The 23,648-nt window shown below is 45.9% G+C and overlaps 1 protein-coding gene across 9 annotated transcripts in view; it reads left to right on the top strand.

Moving 5' to 3' along the window:
- LOC148034744 (leucine-rich repeat receptor protein kinase HPCA1-like) overlaps nucleotides 1-23,648 on the top strand; it is a 241,015-nt gene that overhangs the window by 136,698 nt on the left and 80,669 nt on the right. For 7 of the 9 annotated variants that reach the window (XM_087679707.1, XM_087679704.1, XM_087679706.1 and 4 more), the window contains 4 exons: nucleotides 18,773-18,824; nucleotides 18,918-19,009; nucleotides 19,109-19,254; nucleotides 19,512-19,656. In XM_087679707.1, coding sequence (XP_087535833.1) covers nucleotides 18,773-18,824; nucleotides 18,918-19,009; nucleotides 19,109-19,254; nucleotides 19,512-19,656 — 435 coding nt within the window. Of the gene's footprint in view, nucleotides 1-18,772; nucleotides 18,825-18,917; nucleotides 19,010-19,108; nucleotides 19,255-19,389; nucleotides 19,446-19,511; nucleotides 19,657-23,648 lie in introns of those variants that run through there. The other 2 variants (XM_087679709.1, XM_087679710.1) reach the window with 2 other exon arrangements.

Here is a 23,648-nt window from a genome sequence, read left to right as displayed (position 1 = left end):
GCAGATAGTATCCTTGCAAGCCAGCTGCACTGGGTGCTCCATGTCGGCTACCGTAGGGAGACCTGCAAATTAGGCCTTGAGATAGGATAAAACTATTCGCATGGAAGGGATTATATAGTGGATTATCAAGCGCATATAATGAGAGGGGGAGAGGTGAGGCATGCAAAGTTTGTTGTAGAGGGATGGCCCCCATGATGATGTTCGTTTTGCCTCCAGCCATTAGTAGATCTTTGCTTATGCTAAGTTGCATGGACTGGTTGTCATGGAGTGGGGCAGGGTTCATCCTCGGAAGGATAGACCGGAAAGGGGAAAAGGTGTATAGAAAGGGACAGTACCCTATCTACACCATCAGAGATGTTGGTCAGGGCTTCCTATGGCGGTAATGAGGGTTGCATGCCTTCCACCTGGAGGCAGGAATGGTCACACAACTTCTAAATGTAGTGAGAGGAGGACCTGAGAAGCTTAGCTTGTCAAACCCAACTCTTCTTCCTGCGCTTAACTATCATTGCTTGTGTGTGTAGAACTCAAAATTCATTGTTTATTTATATACATATTTACGAATCCATGTCACTCATGAGGATAAAAACCAATTGTAGAACTCAAAATTGTACTGGAGTGTGGCCATGCATCCAATACCCGCGGCAGCCTTCTTAATAACATCAGGTATTTTGCAACGTCAAGTATCATGGTATCTTGTCCGAGTCTACTTGCAACATGTAGCTCCTCCTCAGTGAGAACCTTATCAGCCAGAGAGTTCTCTTGGCTAGTTCCGGCTAAGTCCATACCCCGAATGGCAGTCAATACTCGAAAGGAAGTCGGCGCCACATAGATTGGGTCTCTTTGAGACTGCCATTTGGCCAATCGCTCCTCTGAGACTCTGTCATAATCTGGACTCCTAGTTCGGCCATTGCAACGCAGTTTTCAAACCAACGTTTTTCAAATTGACTTCGACCCTCTGATTGTCGCTTTAGTTGCTCTATCCCTAAGAGATTTGGTTGGCAGAGCACATCATTAAATGTCACAGTTAAGTGCAGTTCGTCGGCTTCCTCGTCAGAGGTGAGTCGCATACGTTCATGTAGAAGCATGTCATAATGCTCATCAAGATATTCTTGCTCTTCCCAAGATAGGGGAAATGGCAAGTATTCTTCAAGCTGCTCCTTAGGGAATACACCCATGTCTACCAGGACATAGACACGCGCGAACACTTTGAGCTTAGTATCCAACTCAGTTAAGCATTCTGCGACACTTCTATGTTCAACGAGGGCTTGCTCGGTTGCTATCTCATGCAAGGTTCTAGGAGTTTCCCTAGGCTTTAGCATAGCTAGGGGCTCAGGCCTAGATGAGCAAGATTGGTCAACGCTAGGATTGCTTATGCTCTTGGGGTTTCCATGTTTCCCTTGAGGCCTTGTTATTGCGTCATGGTTCTCCTTAGATGTGACTGGTATAAATTTGTCACCCTGTTGTGACAGCGTTGTATCCACTCTTGATTGGTCAATGCGAGTTCTGTTGTCGGTGGATTGAGTGTTGCAAGCAACCGTTGATGGTAACGACTGCTTTGATTTTTCAGAGCACACGGATGTGTCTAAGGTTTCACCACTATTAGGAGAGACATCAAAGGGTTCATTGGTGGATGGACTCGATGCTTCATTCCTCAGCTCTCCAATGCTCTTGGTCTCAATGTTCATGGGGTCCACAACCACTTGTAACTACTGTTGTTTTTGCTGTTTCCTCCTCTTTTCTTAGTCATTGAAGGTGCATCTCTCAACGACTCAGGACCCTAGACTAGGTCAACCGTTGATGTGCTTGGTTGGGCCTCAGCATTCTCTTTCTCTAGTGTGTCCTCATGGGACATAACCGTGGCTTGCTGAATAGCCTCGCTAGGTTGTGAGGGTACAACTGCCTCCCTTTTTGGAGAGGCTAGCTCTTCAGCCAATTTCCTTCTGTTTAACTCCTCCAGCCTAGGCTTTAGGCGCTTTAGAAGTGCTGGAGTTGTCAAGGAAGTTGATTACGACACCTCCTCCATAGGTAAACTACTAAGAACACGTTCCGCAAGGGGCATTGTCAACGGCCAAGGGCTGTGACTGCTGTGATCCCTGATTGGAAGTAGTAGCAGCTAGTTCAATGGACTTGCTACTATTGGTGGATTGCGGTGTCGAGTCCTTAGGTCGATTGGAAGTGGTCATGTCTCTTGTTGCCCTTAGAGCATTCACTTGTGTAAATCGAGCATCAGTTGAGGTAGCCACGGTGGATTGCACAGGCATATCCTTAGGTTGAGAGCTGAGGGTGGTGTCATGTCCTGCCTCTTGGACATTTGGAAGCTCAGATGTAGGTAGAGATTAGGATTGAGTAGCCACACTTGACGACTCTTGTGCTTCCTGTGTCCGTTTAGGAAAAGAGGGTATAAGAGACTTGGGACTTTTAAGTGGCTCCGACACTGGCTGGAAGATTTTCTCATGGTTGTTAGATGATTTTACAATTTGCTTTATTGAGCATTTAGCCTTGCCATGAGCAATGTTGTGCCTATGATGCCTGCTATCCTTTTGGGGAATCAAAGGCTCCTTGGGCACTAGTGGCTTTTGCGTATCCTCAACGATTATATCTAATATCTGCTTATCAAGCACGCTAGGTTGAGGATCTACCCTCCGATTAGTCCCGTTTGGTTTCTTGATTTTGACCGTGAGGGGCTCGGTCACTCCAATGTTTTTGACTTGAGACTTGGTCTTTCGTTTAGATCTCCTCCTACGCTTCTTTGCTCTTGATACAATCTGGCCTTCAATCGACAGAGAAGGTTTAGCAGGGGGTTTTGACACCCAAATCCATCGTAATACCCTTGAGCACGTAGCAACGCTTTGGATATCCATCGTGGTGTTGTGCTGACCCTCCATCGATGTCTTCGTCTATAAGGCTTGGGCTTCTTTTGGGGTCTTCTACAATATTTGTCAGTCCAAAGGCTGTCCTTGGCATTGTCTCCTGACCTTCTTGTTTCAGGCATGGCCTTACTCACTGGTTCTCGTCGTTCAACCTGTGCTTATATCAACTCTTTCAACAAGTCCTTGCTCTCGTTAGCAGTCTTGATTGTTATGTCAGCACCTTCCTTGCCTTTCCCTCGAGGTTCGATGAGGTCTCCCTTGCTAAAGGTTGTGACTATCCTCACATCCGGTAGTGTCAGGTGTATCCTTTGTGCTACATAGTCGGCCTCACACTTGGTCACCCTTTTGAAGGGTCTTCCTAGGAGAGTTTCCTTCCCGTAATTAGCACTATTTGGAGGAACATGAAATAGGATAGATAAGCTTTCAGTTTCAATTGTTGCAAGGATTTTACTCTTCTCTATGAGTGCTTGTGGATGTTCCCCGTAAGGGCTAAGAGTTGCATTAGTCGGTGTGAGCTCTAGTTGGCCTAGTAGGGTCCATGATTCATAGGTCAAGATATTAAAATCTGCTCCTTTATCAATTAGAGAATCAATAGTATGCTCTCTTTTCACGGTGAGTTTGACCCTAAGATAAGCAAGTGGTACTATGTCTTCGTCTTCCGGGTCTTGGCTTGTAAATTTAAGCCTTTTGACAAATGCCCTTGAGTCTCCAACTGCACAACTAGATGTGGATTCTCCATGATGTCTTGGATCGTCAGTGTAGTGCTATTCAAGGAGCATCTATCGTCAGGACTGTCATATCTAGTCATTCTCGCTGTTGTAGCTTGATGTTGTTGCTTTCCACTTTGACTAGATGCAGTCCGAATGCAACACATGTGTGTTTTTGCAGTGTGGCCTTTTTGCCCTTGTTAGCTAGATTGGCCCATTGAGGTTCTAGGGTCTCTGTTTGTCTCTATTTGGATACGGGCTTTTGGTTGCTCTTTTGCAAGTGAGAATCCATGCTCGTGTAGAGCCCATTACTACACTAGGGTCTATTTTGGAGGACCTATCACAGCGTGCATTTTCTCTCCAACCTACTCGGGGGAGGTGCGGAGGGTGTAGAGCCCCCTCTGCGGGGGTCCGAGGGGGAGAGTCCCCCCCGGCCCGCAGGGCCGTTACAGTAAACACCATGTGCAATTTGGAGGACCGTTTATAGCCAAATTTTGAACTAGTTGCTCTAAGTTTCAGCCCAATGATAGATCTGGGATTTGGTTTCGGCTCTATATGGTCTCTCGGTCAGTCTCGGGGTCTACGGGTTAAAATTTAAAAAAATCTAAATTCGGCCCAACAGGTCCGAATTGCAGGGGCCGAATGCCCAATTCAGCCCGTCCGCCGAACGCAGCGCGACTTTGACCGGCGCAACGATAAATCGCTCAAATCACACGATTCAGGTCATGGCCTATCATACACACCTCCAGATCAAAGCTATGGATGGAGGGAAAGAGTTGTATATACCTGAAATAGCCAATAAACTCCAAAATGCAAATCGCCAAACGAATCAAACCCTCATGCCCTGTTAAAACAGCAAAAACCCTAATGTTTTTTTTTTTCTTTCTTTGTTTTTTCCTACCATAATGCATATAAATCACAAAGCAATCACATACACTACTCCAACATGCTTTTCCAAATCCAAAAAACCAAAAACCTACTTGCTAAGGAGATCAAATACCTCTTCAAACTCCCTCGCTTCCTACCTATCTACCTCAAGCACCGGTTCGGGGAAAACCCTTACTTTGATACTCGATTCAAAGTGCGCAAGTACTCAAGGCTTGAATCTGTTGGTCCCGGCAACGGAACCAAAATGTGGGAGCTTTCGCTTAACCGCCAAGACCCACGGACCGCTTATTATTTCAAGCGTTTCAAGCCAAGCACTAATGGCTACCTCTCACATAGCCGACGCGCCATCCATATCTATGGGTGTAGTGAGCTTACCTCCATGCCGGTCGAGTTACCTCCTCTCCCGCACACTCCGGTAGCTCCACAATCCAAGTGCTCAAGGCTTGAATCTGTTGGTCCCGGCAACGGAACCAAAATGTGGAAGCTTTCGCTTAACCGCCAAGACCCACGGATCGCTTATTATTTCAAGCGTTCCAAGCCGAGCACTAATGGCTACCTCTCACATAGCCGACACGCCATCCATATCTACGGGTATAGTGAGCTTACCTCCATGCCGATCGAGTTACCTCCTCTCTCGCGCATTCCGGTAGCTCCACAATCCAAGTGCAAGCTTCAAGCAAGCTCCATCCTCAAGCTCCAAGCTCCAAGCTCCATTGCCGCGAGCAAGACAAGAGAAGAGAAGAGAAGAGAAGAAGAGAGGAGAAGATGGAGAGCTTCTCCTCCTCGGTCCCTCACCCTCACACACTCACTCCCTCACCCTCTCACACTCCCTCTCTCAAGCACAAGCTCAAGCAAGCAATAAGAAGAAGAAGAAGAAGAAGAAGAAAAAGAAAACGAAAAAGAAGAAAGCCACTTTTGGCCACACACAAGAATGAGCTTCTCATTCACTTTTCAACTTTATATACAAAACCCTAAATCCCTTTTGGGCGGTCATCCCCTTATCCCCTTTTTTCCATGGCCGGCCGTGGCCTAGGCCCTTTTTCCCATTGTCCTTCTATCTTCCTAGCTTCCTTTCCACCGCCCATCTACCTCTACAAATTGCACGGGTGAGAGCCCGGCGCTCTTTAAATTAAACCATGATGCGCTTGCGCGCTTTTACAAAAGTATTGACTTGCGCTTTTCCTTGTACGCCTTTTTCCCTTATTTAGGGCTTTTCTGCACTTCTTGTGTTTCTAGATTTTTCTTGGCGCGCCTTCGTCTTCCGTTTCACTTTGCCTTGGCCTTTGTCTTCTGCTTTAGCTTTTCCAGATTCTCCACCTTGTTCCTTTGACAGTTAACACAAGGTCGCAACGGAAAAAGCCAAGTCAATGTTCAATTACTCAAGGGAATACTCAAATGAATGTCAAGACGAGCTCAAACAACTGCCATCCACAGCCAAAGCATAAAGTATTCACCAAGACATCATAACCCGTACTGGGTAGCCTAGGCATAAACCATGTCATAGATGAAATGCCAGCTGCAAAGAAGTGACAGTCAAACCCAAATCGAGCTCTAATCTCAGCTCAAAAGCATTCCGGAGCATAAACAAGACATGTGGCATAGTCCAAATACATCATACCGAGTAGTCGAGAGCAACCCGTGACCAATAGGCATAACCCAACTGTAGCATAAATAGCTTCAGCCTTGAAGTTTCGAGCAGCAAATAACAGTCCAAAACTAAGTAAAATAATGCTCAAACCAAGCTCAAATCAAGTGCCAACTCATAGGTATGCATTCCCAGACATGTAGACACCAATCGGGCATAATCGGGCATCAAATGCCAAGACCTGTAAGCATAAAATTGAAGTAATAGCAGGTGGCTGCCCTGTTTTGGACAGATTTGGAACTGTTCAAAACAGTCAATGGGTGGCTGAGCTAAATCAGCTCCAAATGCATCTCACATAAGAGGCATAACATCCATAAGTGATCCGATATCAATAGACATCAATAGAAGCATCTCATAAGCCATAGGCATACAAATACATGCTGTCTCAGACCTGAAATCTGTTGCAGAATTTTCTGTTATCAGAATTTGGCAAATCCGATATCACCATCGCGTCCGGAGCATGCCAAAATTCCAACTTAGACTCTTACCTTGCCTGAATCGGGTTCTGAATGCCCAAGATATGACAAAAAGAGTGATTTCTGGGTTTTTTTAGCAAACAAACGCAAATAAAACGTGAGCATGCTGCTGTACTTGAGGGGCCAAATCAGGGTGGGTAAGGGATAAGCAAGAGCCCAATGAAGGCCTACAATAGGCCTACACAAGCTTAGTACAAGTCCAAGCAAGAGGTGAAGAGAACAAGCTTCAATGACGGAAGCTATGGCTACCTCTTCATGAAACCCTGTTGTTCATGTCAAAGAATAGCTGAGAACTGAGTGAGAAGTAAGCTCTCATACCTCGTGTAGATGCCGGGGAAGGCCGGGAAGCACTCGCGAAGGACCTGCTTTGATACCAGTTGAAAGGAATGCAGGAGACGCGGGAGAGAAGAGCACACATAATGTAGGTGCTGTCAACAATGTTATGACAGCCTTATTGCACTTTCATATATATATGAATAAAGAATATGGGCGGTCACTGTACACGGGCAGGCCCAAGGGCCTTTTACCCCAACATATATGCATCTTCCACTAAGCACTCCTTGTGCCACCTCTCCTTTCTGGGCCACAAAGATCGTTCTGCATCAGCTATCAATGTATTATGCTCAAGGCAATAAGCCGCAACTAACGCGTACTAAGTCCTTTCGAGCACACAGAGACTCTAAGACCTTACGAGGTGATAAGCCCTCCTAGAAACCACCCCAGTGCGTAGAGGTTTTCCCCACTCGCTTCCGGGTACAGTGGCTTCCATGGCCCACATCTCCTCCACAGTCCACTCTCTTGAGAGCCCGGGCTTGTTCCCCACCCTTGTCTCATCCTGAGCCTCCTTCCTCACCCTCTTCTACTCAGGTTCGAGAGGCCCCTTCTGGATGCTTTCCGGCTTCTTCTTCTGAGCCCCAAATACTTTCTTCGCCACAACCGGCGGTACTTTCTTCATCATCAGATGCTTCATAGTCCATGAGCCACGAGTGGTTGGATTCCCTTTCTCTCTCAGATTGGGATTTCTAAGGGGGATTTTCTTACTTCGCCCTCAAAGAAGGCTTCCAGTTCTTCTTCGGCTTCAGAGGGGGCTCCTACTTCTCCTTCCGATTTAGAGAAGGGCCCTATGTGCCATGAAGTTTTTCACACACCACCACCTTTCACTTTCGAGGAGTGGCTCTCCTTTGAGCAGTTATTTCCTCTACTCATACCCAAGATCTAGAGGATCTACCTAGATTAGGGCCCTTGGATCTTCAACAGCGACTTGGTGGCTTGGCCTTCGTATTCCTTCCAACATGGAGTCACCAAGCTAGTGGCTTCTCTCCCAAGGTTGAGTTTCGGGTTCTACAGCTCATCCTATCTCCTGATTCTCATCAAAGGCCTCCTTTCAGGTGGTATTCTCAGATTACAAGGTGGATCTTCTTCGTCCCTTAGTCAACATGGAGCCACCTCCCAAGATCGAGTACAGGCATATCTTTATGGTTCTCAACACCACATAAAGTCCGACATTCCTCCTATACATTGAATGTTTTCATCATCTTTGTACTAGGGCGCTTGGACGAGTGAACAATTTTCCCACGAGGGATACTATCCAAGTGGCACTTGTTACATGAGCATTCTTCAGCATGTAGCATTGCATCTTCACCTCACTCTTCTCTTGTTTCCGTTTTTGGGCATGACAAGGGGTGTTGATAAACCCTTCACCCTCACCTGCAATTTGCGTTTTTGCATTTCTGTGTTTCTACGTTTTGCGTTTAGGGTTTGCAACTCCAAAAAGAGGTGCCATCCTAGACTGACTATGCCTACTTATAGGCCACTCTCTTATTCATTCCTTATGGCTAATTTATTCAGTCGTCACATCTTCTCTTTAGCCTCTCCACTACCCCACACCCCTTCAGGAGAACATTGCAGTTCGTGGTTCATGGTTGTCTTCATCATCTTCCTTGTGCTATGGGACCCTTGTATCACAATCACTCCATGATTCAGATCTTCATCATTCCATTCATCACAGTTTCTTCTCTCTTCTCTTCTCTTCTCCATGTTTGCTGAGTTCACTCCGTGTTCCTCCCTACTATCTCGCTGATACGTCATCTTTTGACAGAACCACCCTCTCCTAGGGATTTCAAAACCATCTTCTCTTGGGGATTTCAGTTCAAGGGACGAAAGTCCCACACAAACCACCCTCTCCTATCAACCCAAGATAAACCATCCTCTCTTGGGCATTTTAGCCCAAGAAAGCATGAAAGCACTCAACCTTAGTAAAAGGGAAAATAATTGACCATCCCATCTAATCTCTTGCTAGAAACGGGATGCAATCTCACACCTACTGCCTACAAGGAATCATCAAAGTTGAGACCGTCTCCTACTGGAAAAGTTTCCATAGAAATCAATGACATGTCTCATTACCTCCTAAGGACATGATCAAACCTTCTCGTAGTGATTACATAGGCTAAAGATCTGGTCCCTTGAGGTGCGAGATTGGTGCACCTAGAAGAATCCTTTGCACATAATGTTTCTTGTTCACACCCAAAAAGCAACTGAGGTGTGGAAAGAGAACCTTTTCCTCCTCTCCTTTAGGCTCGCAAGGGCTCTCCATGCTCGTAGCTCCTAAATGCATCCATCCACTAGAATGGAAAGTCAGTCGGAAGGAATAATTCAGCCCATTTGGAGGGGCTAGCATGTGTGCCTTCCCACTCTCAAACTTGCGTATTATGAAGATTCTCACCTCCAAAGGAAGTAGAAACCCCCCCATAATGTGCAACTCTCATGTACATCTAGGGTCTACAATGATAGAAATCTTGTGTTAGGAGTTGGGCATGTCGTGGAAAGGTATAGCCTATCGTTGGGGCAAAAATGCTAGCTCTAGAGTGGCAAGGGCTGCGTGGGTGCTAACTGGGAGAGGATATAGGTGTGTGTGACTCGCCACTATTTGTGGGGTGAGGGCTAATAATGGGGGGTGCTAAAGGAACAGGGTGAGTAGTATTCAATAGTGGGGTGGTGGCTGCAAAGTGTGAAGGGGTACTTGTTTTAGTAGGGTGGATTATTGGTGGGTTGGAGGGGGCACAGGGGTTGTCAAGGCAGAGGGTGGAGATGGGGAGTGGTGTGTCGCAAGGGCGGCAGGGGGCGAGGGGACATGATGGCTCTCACATGATGGAAAAGGTTGTTGTTGTGTGTGCACTTGAAGCCTCGTGCTTGAAATTATGGCATCTAAGGCACTATCTAGCTGTCCAATGATTATGACCTATTACCTAGATTGATTTCTTCCTACCTCAAAATATAAGAAATTCGGGATTTTCTTTGTATATGCCACGGTCACCCACACTTTAGGCACCCCTACATCCATTACTACATCAAGCTTGTGTGCAAGACCATGGGACAATTGTACCAAGGAGCATCCTATGGATAAGACTTGATTTGGGGGACACTTGTCTTGGGGTCCACAATATCTATGCTCCTATGGAGGTACCAATTTTTTGGGCAGAGGTCACAATAGGTCTTCTTGAGGCAAACTCTTGGATTGTTTGAGGAGACTTCAATAATTTGGAGACCCTAGAGGATCAGCTTCTTGCAATAGGAGTCCAAGATGCTTGGAGGGACAATGCCTTCTATAGGCAAGACAGCTCACTGCAATTTTCCTTGGGTTATAGGCAGTTGGGTAGCACCCTCTTGGAGTGGTAGGACAAGTTTTATGTTTTGGGGCGGGGGGCGCGGGGGGGGGGGGGGGGGGGGGGTGCGCTCTAGAGAAGGGCAAGTAGGGCACTTGGTTGGGACCCCCTTGTCCGGTCCTCCTCACACTTGCCACATTCCAAATTCGACCTATGGGTGGGAGGAGGTGAGGAGGCAAATTGAGTGACTTTGGACCAAGGAGTGGGTAGGGAATGGCTAGATTGCAGAGGTTCTAGGGGAGTCAAGCAGGATTTGTCAGGAGGTAGCCCTCTAGGCTCGGTAGCGGTGTTGGGAGGAGGAGAGGGCACTTTAACGAGACCTAGTAGCCATTCAGAGATTGCTCTAGGAGGTGCCTAGAGATCCCACTTTGCACATGCAAGAGTTGTGAGCACCGATGGCCCTCATTGTTAGAGTGAAGCAATGCGGAAGCAAATGACCAAGACAAAGAGTGAACAGAGAGAGAAGAGAGAGAGAGAAAGAGATAGTGAAACGCAAAAAATCTGCAATGAAGAATGTTGTATAAGGATGCAGAATTATACACCGGTGCATGCAGAGAGGATATCCATATATGTCTCCACCTCGAAGATCTCAATCTCCATCAGCTCCAAGGGTAGTCTCCACGGTCTACAGCCTAAAATCTATGGAACACAATTAAGAGAGGCTGCTAAAAACAAAGCCTATAAATAGGCTGAAAAAAATTGCCCCAAATAATGCAGGTCAGCTACAATTAATGCAGCCAACTACTGGCCGACTAGTGCAGTCCAATTGCCTGCCACATGGCATCCTGCCTGTCCGGGAGATGTCACTCTCTAACACCCCCTCTCAGATCCTGGACACGGCAAAAGGCTAAGGGATCTGGAATGTCGTCGAAGTAAAGCTTGGTAAAGCACCTTGGTAAACAGTCTGCAAGATTGTCCTCTGTCTTGCAATAGACCAAGGAAATGGTCTCATCCGGAATCTTCTCCTGAATGAAGTAGTACTCCATCTCAACATGCTTTGTTCAAGCATGAAACACTCGATTCCTAGCCAAGGCAATGCAACCCTCATTGTCACACTGTAGAACAGTAAGACCTATCTACGAGCACCCAAGCTCCTCCAAAAGCCTGCAAAGCCACACTATCTCATATGTAGTAGAAGACACCACCCGATACTTAGCCTTAGTCGAAGAGAGGGCAACCGTAGATTGCTTCTTGCTACTCCATGAAACAGCACCAGGACCCAAGGTAAAATAATAACGTGTGGACCTCTGATAATCCACATCACCAACCCAATCTGAATCACTCCAACTTGTAAGGACCAAGTCTGTAGCACCTGTACCAACAGGATAATAGATCCCAAAATCAAGAATCCCCCATAGAAACCACAAAATCCTCTGAGTAGCTTGCCAATGCACCATCTTGGGTTCACTCATGAACTCGACCAACACACCTATAGCATAATATAAGTCAACACAGGTATTAAGAAGCCAGATCAAGAAACCAATCAGTTGCCTACAACGAGTACTATCCACCAAGGGAGAATCGGAATGACCCGTAGCCTTCCAATTCGGGTCCATAGGAGTCGTAAGAGACTTGCATCCCTCCATCTCACACTTAGCCAAGAGTTCCTATACATACCACTTTGGGGAAATAAAGATCCCCCTCAGAGTCTGATAGATCTCATGACCTAGAAAGAAGTGAAAAGGTTCCATGTCCGTCATCTCGAACTTCTCATGAAGTGTTGCCTTCATCTGCTCGACCATCTGAGTATGGTCATTGGTCACAATCAAGTCGTCCACATAAAGAACAAACAACACACGACCTCCACCTGAGGTGCGTACATATAGCTGGGGGTCAGCTTTGGAACGCCGATACCCTAACTTCTCCTGGAGGAACAAGTCAATCTTCTCATTCCAAGCACAAGGAGCTTGCTTAAGGCCATAGACAGCCTTCCACAACCTGTACACCTTACCATCAGAAGAACCAAAGCCCAAAGGCTGCTCAACATAGATCTCCTCCTTCAAGTCTCCATTCAAGAAGGCAGACTTCACATCCAACTAATAGACTGGTCATCTCCTGTGGCTAGCCAAGGCAAGAACTACGCAAATAGTAGCCATCCGAGCTGTAGGGACAAAAGTATCATGGAAATCAATGCATGGGCTCTAAGCAAAACCTTTAGTAACAAGGCGGGCCTTGTGCTTGTCCAATGTGCCATCATTGTGGCACTTGGTCTTGAAGACCCATTTGACGCCAATGATTTTCTTATGAGGAGGCTTCAGCACAAGATACCAAGTGCCATTTCTCTCAATCGACTCCATCACGTTCCGCCAATGATCATGCTATAAAGCCTCCTTCACGGAAGTCGGCTCCCCATCCTACATGACATGAATTATCAAACAGTAATTAGTGTAAACAAGCTCAGTGTGGTGTGCTTGGTTCCTCCAAGAGCGTTGTGGGCCATCTGCGGCTGCCACTCTAAGGGAACCCCTCAATCCCTGCATCACGAAGAGTGTCACAATCCCAACAAGAAGAAGGCCAGATCTCGCCTCATTGCTCTCCATCTGTTGAAGTTTCTAGAAGATCCACCAACGAAGAAGCAATCAATGAATCCAGTGGTTGAGAACTAAGCTTCTTATCCGAAGAAGAGTCCTCAAGAGACAAAAGCTCCAGAGGAACAGTTGCTGGGGCCCAACTATCACTGAGATCTCCAAGAACAGGGTGTTCCTCACCCCCCTCTGGGGCTGGAACCTCCACGAACCGAACGTCAAGGCTCGTATAGACATTCAACTTAATAGGATTATACAATCGTTAGCCTTGAGACTGCGAGCCATAGCCCACAAACACTTGTCTTTTGGAAGCCGCTTCAAATTTGTCACATTGTGTCTTCAAGATGTGAACATAGGCATCATACCCAAAAACCCTGAAATAAGAAACATCTTGCTTAGACCCATAGTGCACCTCATATGGAGTCATACCAACAGCAGCAGAAATAGGGGAACAATTAAGGATGTGAACTGCAGTAGCCATAGCCTCAGCCCATAGACACTGAGGTGTTTGACGATGCTCCATCATGGTATGGGCCATCTCAATCACACTATGATTCTTCCACTCCAAGATGCTATTCTCCTGAGGAGTGTATGTATTGGCAAATTGCTAGTGAATACCACGATTTGCATAAAAACAAGCAAACTCATTAGAAACCTCTGCCCTTATCCAATCGTAAGGTCTTCAGCTTCCGACCCGATCGATTCTTCTCAAAAAGCAACTAATCCTTAAAGTTGAAGAAAGCCTCCAACTTCATCTTCAAGAAATAAGCCAATGTCATCCTGTTGTAATCATCCACAATTAGCATGCACCTCCAAAGAAACTCGCTTCATGACGGTCATCCGATTGTACATCTAATCAAGCTCCAACCATATCTCCTGGGCCACCGTCAAATGCTCAACATGAGAGATAAGAGTTGTAGTACATCAGAGAAATAAAAACAAGCAAATGAGAGTATAAAGTTTATCCCAATGTGCCTGAGCCTTTGCCAACTCTACCTTATCACTGGAAGAGAGTCTAGACTCGTCTCATGAAGAAGGACGATGAATAGTCTCCATAACAAGCTCCGTCAAATCATAGGACTCCAAAATGGCAAGTATCATAACCCACTAGATGCGGTAATTCTCACCATCAAGCTTTTGATCTAATGGAAGAACCGATAAGATGGACACCTTCCAATCCATGATCACCTGAAACTCTATCTCGGCCTTAGAAGACATCGTCACCTACAATGCCTGCACAAAACACAAAGAGCAACTCCCTCTGACTGTGAAAATCCATCTTGCTACAGCTATGGTTCACTCATCCCGCTCCTTCACCCGTCTGAGGCGATGAAAAGGTAAAATCTGCACTTGAAGACCCAAAACACAGCCTTCTTCCTTCTCTAACAGCAAAAACCAGCAACATCTTCAGCAAATCCTCTTCTTTCTCACACGCCCATGCTCGCCTCATCCTTATTCTATAGCCCACCTGCTCGCACTTGAACGCTGAAAACTCAACCTTGTGTCGTGCTGAAATCTCTTCTTCAAATGAGTCCACCCTAGTTCAATCCTTCAATGCTCTGATGCCATGTTAGAGTGAAGCAATGCGGAAGCGAATGACCAAGACAAAGAGTGAACAGAGAGAGAAAGAGACAGCGAAACGCAGAAAATCTACAGTGAAGAATGTTGTATAAGGATGCATAATTATACATGGGTGCAGAGAGAATAGCTACGTATGTCTCCACCTCAAAGATCTCAATCTCCGTCAGCCCCGAGGGTAGTCTCCATGGTCTGCAACCTGAAATCTATGGAACACAACTGGCAAAGGCTGCTGAAAACAAAACCTATAAATAGGCTGGAAAAAATGCCCCGCATAATGCAATTAATGCAGTTGATTGTTGGCCAACTAGTGCAGTCTAACTGCCTGCCATGTGGCGACTACGATTGGCCGGCCGCCTGCCACGTGTCATCCTGCCTGTCCGGGAGATGTCACTCTCTAATACTCATAGACCTAGAGGATAGCCATTCGGAGTTCTCCTTCCACACCTCAGCAACATTTTGGGCATAGAAGAGGGACACAATGTGTAGAGAGTTCTCCCAAGCACATTAGCTCCACACCTCGCGAGATCAAATCCGTAGCCTTCATGACCAATATGGGAGAGGCCGATCTAGCAAGGAGGAGGTGATGGAGCTTGCTACGGTCTTCTACAAGTAGCTCTTTCAGTAGGAGGCAGTATCAGATAATGTACTTTGATGTAGACAGTAGGTTTGGGATTGTATCTCATCCCTTATGACCAAGGAGATGAGATGTGCGCTCCTTGATCCCTTCACAGAGAAGGAACTAGCTGAGGCATTCCACACAAGATGTGCAGAAATGCCATGGAGAGGATGGGTTGTCTACAGCCTTCTTCTCCACATACCAAGAGGTGGTAAAGGATCCCCTGCTTCAAGCATTTCAGCCTATCTTCAATTTGGGTCTACACCGAGCAGCCTATCAATAGGTCTAGTCAGTCTCCACCCCAAAGGGGGAGAGTGCTTGGAGTTGTCCTAGTGGAGACCAATCACCTTGTTGTCAATGGCATATAAGGCCTTGGCCAAGATGATCGGCAATAAGCTTCATTCTCCCAAACATCGTCCATGACACACAGAGAGGTTTTGTCTAAGATAGGAGCATCCTAGACAATGTCTTTGCCTTCTTTGAGGCTACTGACTGGGCTTAGCACAATAGTCGGGATGTTTGTGCTTCTACTGGACTTTGAGAAGGCCTATGACAAGGTAGATTGGGACTTCTTCAAGGTGACTATGGCACAGTTGGGCACCCCCAAGACTGGATCAGCATTGTATCTACACTATACAAATCAGCCACCAATAGGGTACTCATTGACGGAAGGAAGGGGGATGAGTTTCGGCTAGAGAGGTTGGTGTGACAGGCTTGCCCTCTAGCCCCATACCTCTTCCTACTCTTTGCGAAGGCAATATCCTATTTTTTCTGCTCAAGAGTGAGTGGCCTAGGAGGCCTTAGACTCCCACTAAGAGAGGATGTAGAGCTGGTGGTGGACTCGGAGGATATTGATGACACATCCCTCTATGTAGAGGACAATGAGCTAATGCTGGAGAGGATAAGACTAGCATTGGAGGTATTCTGCATAGCTGCGGGTGCAAAAATCAATTGGTAAAAGTGAGTTGATTTCCTCAAGGATTCCAATTCTAGTATCGAGTGGAGCATCCACTTAGGATTCACATGTATGAGCAGAGGGCAAACCATCCAATGTCTTGGTTTCCAAATGGGACTCAACATTACCCCAATCCAACAGTTTCTTCTAGTGCTTGATCCCATAACAAGGAAGCTGACCTATTGGAGCACGGTCCACCTCTCCCTTGTAGACAAGGCCTTACTAGTCAACCACATTCTCCTAGTGATAGCCTAGTACATTGTTTCTTGCTAGTGTTTTTCTTCTTGTGTGGCATAGCTCCATCACCTTGTGTGGAATTTTCTTTAGGCCGGCTCAAACACGGATCTAGGGACTCCCATGCCAAGGTGGCATGGGCAACTATCATCCGGCATCACTCTTAGGGGGGGCTAGGGATCATTGACCCAGAGTATCAGAGTCTCGCCCTTCTAGACAAGCTAGTGGTTCGTGGACCCACACCAGGTGGGCAGACATGGAAAGTTCTCCAAGACAACAGGCTGTGACTCGGTAGGGAGTGTAGGCCATCCTTGAGATGGATCTTCGTAACAACTCAGAACACTCCACCCTAATTCTCATTCCTCCATAGTTTGCTACAGATATGGTAAAGCCAGCTCAAGGCCTTGGTTCAAAGACCTCTAGTATAATAGGAGAAGATAGACCGCCAGCCAGTGGTCTGAAACTCTCAATTTAGAGATTGGTACAAGATCCAAATTGGTGAGCACCCTCATATCTAGTGGGTTGGCTGGGAGGCTAGCCCTACTCGCACTACCAGGGTATGGTGAGAGGTCTATAAGCTGGCTGATCAAGAGTTTTACAACAGGTGTCTAGCTGCCAACATGGAGTTGAGGCCAAGAGGAGGGAGCTTAAGGCAACGATCCCACAGGATTGGTTGGATCCCCCATTAGAGAGCCGGTGCAGCTTGGAGAGGTGTGGGTGGCTAGGTTCTCACCTGTGGGCATCCTCCTACAAGTGGTAGTTAGATTAAGTGATCCCTTCCACAAGGTTTTGTTCACACTACAAGATGGTGGGAGGTTAGCCTTGACAAAGGTCAGTAGGAGGAGCTACTAGCTATCCCTTGGAGGAGGATTCGTGTCATTAGACTCAAGGGGAAGATCTAGATACTAGACCCCTACATGCCCTGGAGGGAGTTCCAAGAGTGACACCTCTAGATTTGGGAGAGCGGACCTTTAGATGAGGTGGACAAGGACCTTGGAGAGTAGCTTTGGCCGGCTACAACAGTCACCAAGAAGCCACAGTGCTTCTTGGCCCACACAAGAGAGATCAGCAAACATGTATTGATAGAGGAGGACATGAATTGGGTGCCCTTGCGTAACAAACATTGGGTGGTACACAGTATCACAACGGCCTCGGAGGGTGTCATAGTTATTATGGCTACTGGCACACGGAGGCTTGGCTATTGGGAGCTTGTTGGCCCAAATGCAGCACAATGGAGTTTACAAGCGCTACCCATTGCAGTGCCTAGAAATTCCAAAGCACTACCTCTAGTCATGCAAGGCAACGTAGTTGGCATTAAGAGGAGCTTGTTGTATTCTCCACCAAGCAGTTAGCCAAGGTCGCCACTTACTATATGAGGCTGAGATGCATGACACTATTGTCCACATTGAGATAGGTTCCAAGGCTATGGTCTGTTTGGAGACACCACCCAACCATTAGGTACTAGAGCCCAGAGCAGAGCACTCAAAGGTCTAGGAGATTATTGGGAGCCTCACAAGGTGGCACATTTGGAAGGCACGTTGTCTGATGGCTTTTGGCAATGAGTGTCTTTCCACGTACGTGACTTTGGTAGAGCTCTGGATCTCAATCATCCACTCCCTCCACAACCACTAGGATTAATGTAGGGAAACTCTCGAGCTTGTAAGGAGCTCAACATCATTTCTTACGCACTCATTTCTACCTCATTTGCCTTGAGAAGCTTGTATATATGCTTTTTTTGCGACTTTGTCTCAACTCCAGCCAGATTGTTGAGCACATGAGGCTTGAGCCCTGTGTATATGCTTTTATTGTGACTTTGTCTTAGCTCCAACCAAACTATTGAGCACATGTACCTCATTGTAAAGACTTCTAAGTAATATAATTAGCCACATTTTTTTCTACTAGAAAAAAGAAATCAATGAAAATTTTTCATATGGAGGCTTCTTATTGGGGTTCTTCCCACTTGGGATGTGCTACGTGCTCACAAGATCTTTTGTCACAAGTGTATCTTTTACGCTACATGTGTTGAGACGCCAATTCATCTTTTCATCTCCTGCCCTATTGTGAGACAGATTTGGAGCTTTATTTACCAGGCCTGGATCTAAGTAACACAGCAGCAAATGGTCATCCGTTCTTGGGTGATGGGCAAGATGCCTTCTTTGACCACTTCGCACCAAATCATCCTTGCCTTTTCCATTTTCTGAGATGGGCTGCTCTCTAGCACATTTGGCGCAACCGTAATGCCTTTATCTTTGATTCAGCCTTGGGTATCCGTGGTCATGTGGGCAGTGTTCGAGGATTACTGTTATGGCAGATTTCTTCCATGGTTTCAGTTGACCTGGTCCTCGCTGAAGTGGCTGCTCCATGGTTGCATATTGTTCGCTTCACTCCTGTTGTGCCCCCCACATAATATTTGTGTGCTGTGTTCTGGTAGCCTTTTGGTTTCACTTACGATTGCTGTGAAATTCCTTGGCTGGCTATAAGGCCTGATGCAAATATTCTTATTTAATTTAAGCTTCTTCACTGTGTGTGTGTGTGTGTGTGAGAGAGAGAGAGAGAGAGAGATTGTTGAATTACAAAAAAAAAAAAGAGAGACATTGTTGTGCATCTGGGCAGATCCTTCTTTATGAATACATGCCAAATGGGAATTTGCACTCCGTTCTGTTCAGTAAGTTCCATGATAAACAGGTTTCAACACAAAATTCACTGTACGTCACAAATACATGCCTTGAAACAAGGAACATCTTTATCAAATGTGTAGAAAATCAAAGTGGACTCCGACTGGATTGGTTGAAACGGCTTGACATCGCAATTGGAGTTGCCCAAGGATTAGAGTACCTACATTCTTTTGCGGTACAGTAGTGTGCTTGTCTGATCTTGGTGGGGTTTTTGGTTTTGTTTTTTTTCTGGTGGGGAAAAGTGCCTAAGAACTGGTATTAAAATTGTATGCAGGATCCTCCTGTCATTCACAGAGATGTAAAGCCAAGCAACATTCTCCTCGACGATAACTGGGTTGCCAAACTGTCAGACTTTGGAATCTCAAAAGTTGCCCCAGAATTTGAACCAGGCATTGCAACCAGGCCTGCTGGAACAGTTGGGTAATACTTTTATAATTCCAACCTTTGTTTCAAATATGGATATTAATACACAAGTTTTCAAGATATTGCCATACACAGAATTACCAAGTGAAGTTAGACTGTGAAATGATAAAGACTTACATGAACTCAAATCAGGATGCCATTTCCCCGAATTAGCAAGTGAAAGTCACTTTGTGAAATGCAACAGACATGTATGTTCTCCAATCAGGATGTTTTTTCTGTGCTTACAATTTAAAATTTATATTGGTCACTTGCAGATATATTGATCCTCAATACTTGCTCACTGAGCATCTGACTACTGCAAGTGATGTTTATAGCTTCGGGATGGTGCTATTAGAGCTTATTACTGGTCGGAAAGCTGTTGATAGCAAACGACTGGAGGCACAGAATCTTGTGGAATGGGTATTCACTATAAATTTTCTGTTGTTGTATTAGTGTATTTTGGTTGTGACCAGAATGTAGAACATGTGTTGTCATGAGAGTGAAGGTATCCTTCTTTTGTTTGAACTATACTTACGGCAATTAACAGCATGCTCATCATTCAAGTTGATAGATTACTCCTGCATCATTTTGTGTAGTTTCCTTTTGATACATTTTTCCCACCTGATTACATACACAACTCAGTTACACAGAAGCTTTTCATGAGCCATTGACTACACAATTCATTTCATCTCAGAAAAAAAAGTTCTTGGAAGCTCTTTTCAGTCAATGGAAGGTGTGTTTAGTCCTTTCCATCATACCCTGGAGAAAAATACTTGTGCTGATGTATTTTGACCCAAGCACTGAGAACAAGACTTTTGCTGATGTGTAACAAGGGGAAGTCTATTACAAAGCTTGAGCAAATAGCGAGTCAGGAGGTCCATAATGCCAAACCATGTGGGTCTAGAAGAAGAAAAGGTGCCAGAATCCCATGTCCTGAGAAAAGCATCTCTCCTCTTCCTCATCGTCTCTAAGCTGCCCTGTATTCTCTCCCATCTCCCATGAAGAGTATGCACATTCTTTGTCCAGATCCTAGAGAGTCTTTACAGTAGATATGTCAAAAAAATCAATAGCCTGGCTACATTTGGCTGTCCATATGTACCAAGCAATAATGCTACCTATGAGCTCCCATCTGTGACAATGCCCCTGAGCCCATACTATCTGTGAGAAATCTGACATGAACGTCCTGCTCACAAGCTGCCCCAAGATGAGATAAGCTTGACACCCCTATACATCCTCATACCCACAAGCTGGGCCTCTGTCAATGACCCATGCAACTGTCCCCCACGTAGCAATCATAGAATCTATAGTGCCATGAAACACCATCCTAAGGCCTCTCCTCCAAACCTCCTAAGCCCGTGGGCAATCCCATAAGCAATGCCTCTAAGTCTCCCTATGCTCCCCACATCTAGTGCAAGGAATAGGGTCTCTACCATAGCCAATCCATGTACCAACTACTAAAATCCTATGTGCTAGTAACCAAAGAAAGAGTGAAATCTTTCTTGGTCTAAAGCTGTCCTCCAATCTCCTCCAGAAGTCTACTAGGAATTGTGATATACCCTGAATAGTCCAGTGCTCAGCTGGCACCACTCTGGTCCTGCTCATTTGTATTCTCATCCCCAACCTAGTGGTATAGGCAAAGAAGGGGACATCTTGAGGCATCTCTGCAAATGGATCTCTCCATACCCACTGCTCATTTGTATTCTCATCCCCAACCTAGTGGTATAGCCAAAGAAGGGGACATCTTGAGGCGTCTCTGCAAATGGATCTCTCCATACCCACTCCCTAGGATCCCACCAGTCTACCAGGAAATGTTGTGATATACCCTAATAGTCCAGTGCTCAGTTGGCACCACTCTGGTCCTGCTCATTTGTATTCTCATCCCCAACCTAGTGGTATAGCCAAAGAAGGGGACATCTTGAGGCGTCTCTGCAAATGGATCTCTCCATACCCACTGCTCATTTGTATTCTCATCTCCAACCTAGCGGTATAGCCAAAGGGGACATCTTGAGGCGTCTCTGCAAATGGATCTCTCCATACCCACTCCTAGGATCCCACTAAAGCCTCTGTAGCGGCCTCCTCCTATATGCCCAATGTCTCCATCCATCTTCCATACAAGTCTGAGGGTTTGGATCTAAGTACCAAGTCCTATCACAATGAGCCACAACTCTAATCCTTTGTCAAGAACATCCTATGAACTCTAACAGATCTAGATCCTCTCGCCTAAGTCCGCCATCCATCTCTACTGGAAAAGTACACACTCTCTCTCCACTAGTGGCTACCAATGCAAGAAGAATCTCTCCATTGGTAAAGAACCCTAGCCATGTCTGATTCGTCACTGCATCATTCCTCCATTCAAGGGGTACCACCTCCCTGATGCTCTTCATTATGACTCTAGTCCCCCCTAATACATCAAAGTCTCTATCTTTGTATATGGGCCAGCAGCTCCTTTTTTCCTTGCGACACTTTGTTCTAAGGTGTGTTAATAGATTTCTTTCTTTGGAAAAGGGATGAAAAACTTTGAGCGACTGCACTGGTTTGAGGCTGATTGGACAATGAGTGAGGTTTCCATAAAAGAGTTGGATGACTACATGGAATAGAACAATTAGTAAGGGGTATTGCACAAATGGACACTAGTTATGAATTAGTTTCTATCTGGATAGATCTTTACAAAACTGTCACTGCTTAGCTTTTTGCGGGAACAACACTAATTGTCTTTCTCATACTGTTGTCTCACCCTACTTTGCCTTCGATATATTTTTGATATGGAAGCAACTTGGATCCAATAGACTAATGGGATATAGGGCCTAAAGCTCCACCAAGCTTTGGTGGCAGTGGATTGTTGCAAAAGATGACTTGATGTTTGGCACCAAGGGGGGAGGGAGGGAGAAGAAAAGTTTACAGCTTGGGGGGAGAGAGAGAGAGAGAGAGAGAGAGAGAGAGGAGAATGGCCATATGAAGATCTTGTTTCACTTTTTCAGATTCTGGGGATGCTGGCACAATTGGACCACTCGGAATGCCTTTCTTTTTGATTCCGCCTCTAATGTACCGAAACACATTGCCCGGCTTAAAGGTCTCTTGCATTGGCAGATAGATCTCATTCGGCACTCGGACTTACTCCCTCGGGAGGACTTGCTTACCTGGCATATGGCAATTTCCTCTGGGTCTTTGCCATGACTTGTGTAACTTTTGTGTGGCTTAGTACTGGGATCTTACACACGTTGGCTTAGAGCCCTCGTGTATCTTGTAATCATGAAAACTTGTACCCTTTTTTCGTAATTAATACAATTACCTTTTACGAAAAAAAAAAAGAGAGGAGAATGGCCCGTTCCTGCTCGAGCCCTGCCCCAACACTCCTACGAACACGACCTGCTCTGCGATCAGTCCTGCTCTGCGACTTGCGCCCTGCTCTGCGTGTTAGATAGAGGACGAACAGGGATCAAATGCATCCGGCCTTGTGCCCTTTCAACTACCCACCCTATCGCCAAACTGTCCTATGCCTGGTGTTGGGTACCTACGTCTTCTGCACAAGGAACTCGCCTGTGACCCTGCGGCTGTTCCCAGGCTTGAAGGCTGGCTGACTTGCGGTTCATGGCTCCCCATCTGCCCTGCGCATGGGTCTGTTCATGGCGTCCTGTTCTGCTTTTGGGTAAGACAGAGAGAGAGAGAGAGAGAGAGAGAGAGAGAGAGAGAGTGAGAAGACTTGTATAGACAATACAATAGATTCTCGATCTGCACAGAGACCCTGAAGCACAACAGGCTGTAGAAGGTGACAGATTCAATTCTGATCTGTGACAGACAGTCAGGGTTGGAAAAAGAGCGTTTAATAAGCATAAAGTTCAGTTATGGCGCTTTTGCAAGTGTCTAATGGTATTGATATGGTCTTTCTTGACCAACATATAGGGAATGGGGATGATAAAGATTTGGCAGAATCAGATGGTGACTCCTCAACTGAAGATTTTGGCAGTTAATGGAAGGGGATGAGGTGGGTAAACATCGTATTTGTGTGCCCTGAATTTGCCTTAGCAAAATGTTCATGCTTCATGTTCACAGACTGATGAGTCTCTTCAGTTTATGCTGGCCACTGCCAATAATCTTATGTCGGATTATGCTCATGCCAATGAGGGTAAAGTGAGTTCTTTACTGGAAGGGAAACATGTGGTCGCTATTATGGGAACTGATCTGGCCCTATAGCAAATTGTTGCTTTTCATGAGAGGGCAGCCATCTTTTACTTTACGGGAAGGACTTCTTTGATCACTAGAATTCATGTTTGGTTGTAGCCCATGCTTGTCACTGTTGATGTGTGTCATGATGATGCTTCAGGGCAAGTGCAAGCCCCTCTCGTGGAAGAGATTTACGATAGACCAAGGGGTTTTTTTGAGGTCCTTTTTCATTTCCCAAAAGTGTGTGCTCA

This window comes from Lygodium microphyllum, chromosome 6 (genome assembly GCF_053477565.2).
Source record: "Lygodium microphyllum isolate KBCC chromosome 6, Lygodium_microphyllum_v1.1.10, whole genome shotgun sequence".
Taxonomy (NCBI): domain Eukaryota; kingdom Viridiplantae; phylum Streptophyta; class Polypodiopsida; order Schizaeales; family Lygodiaceae; genus Lygodium; species Lygodium microphyllum.
Note: the sequence above shows the minus strand (reverse complement) of the source record. Positions and strands in the feature narration are given on the sequence as shown.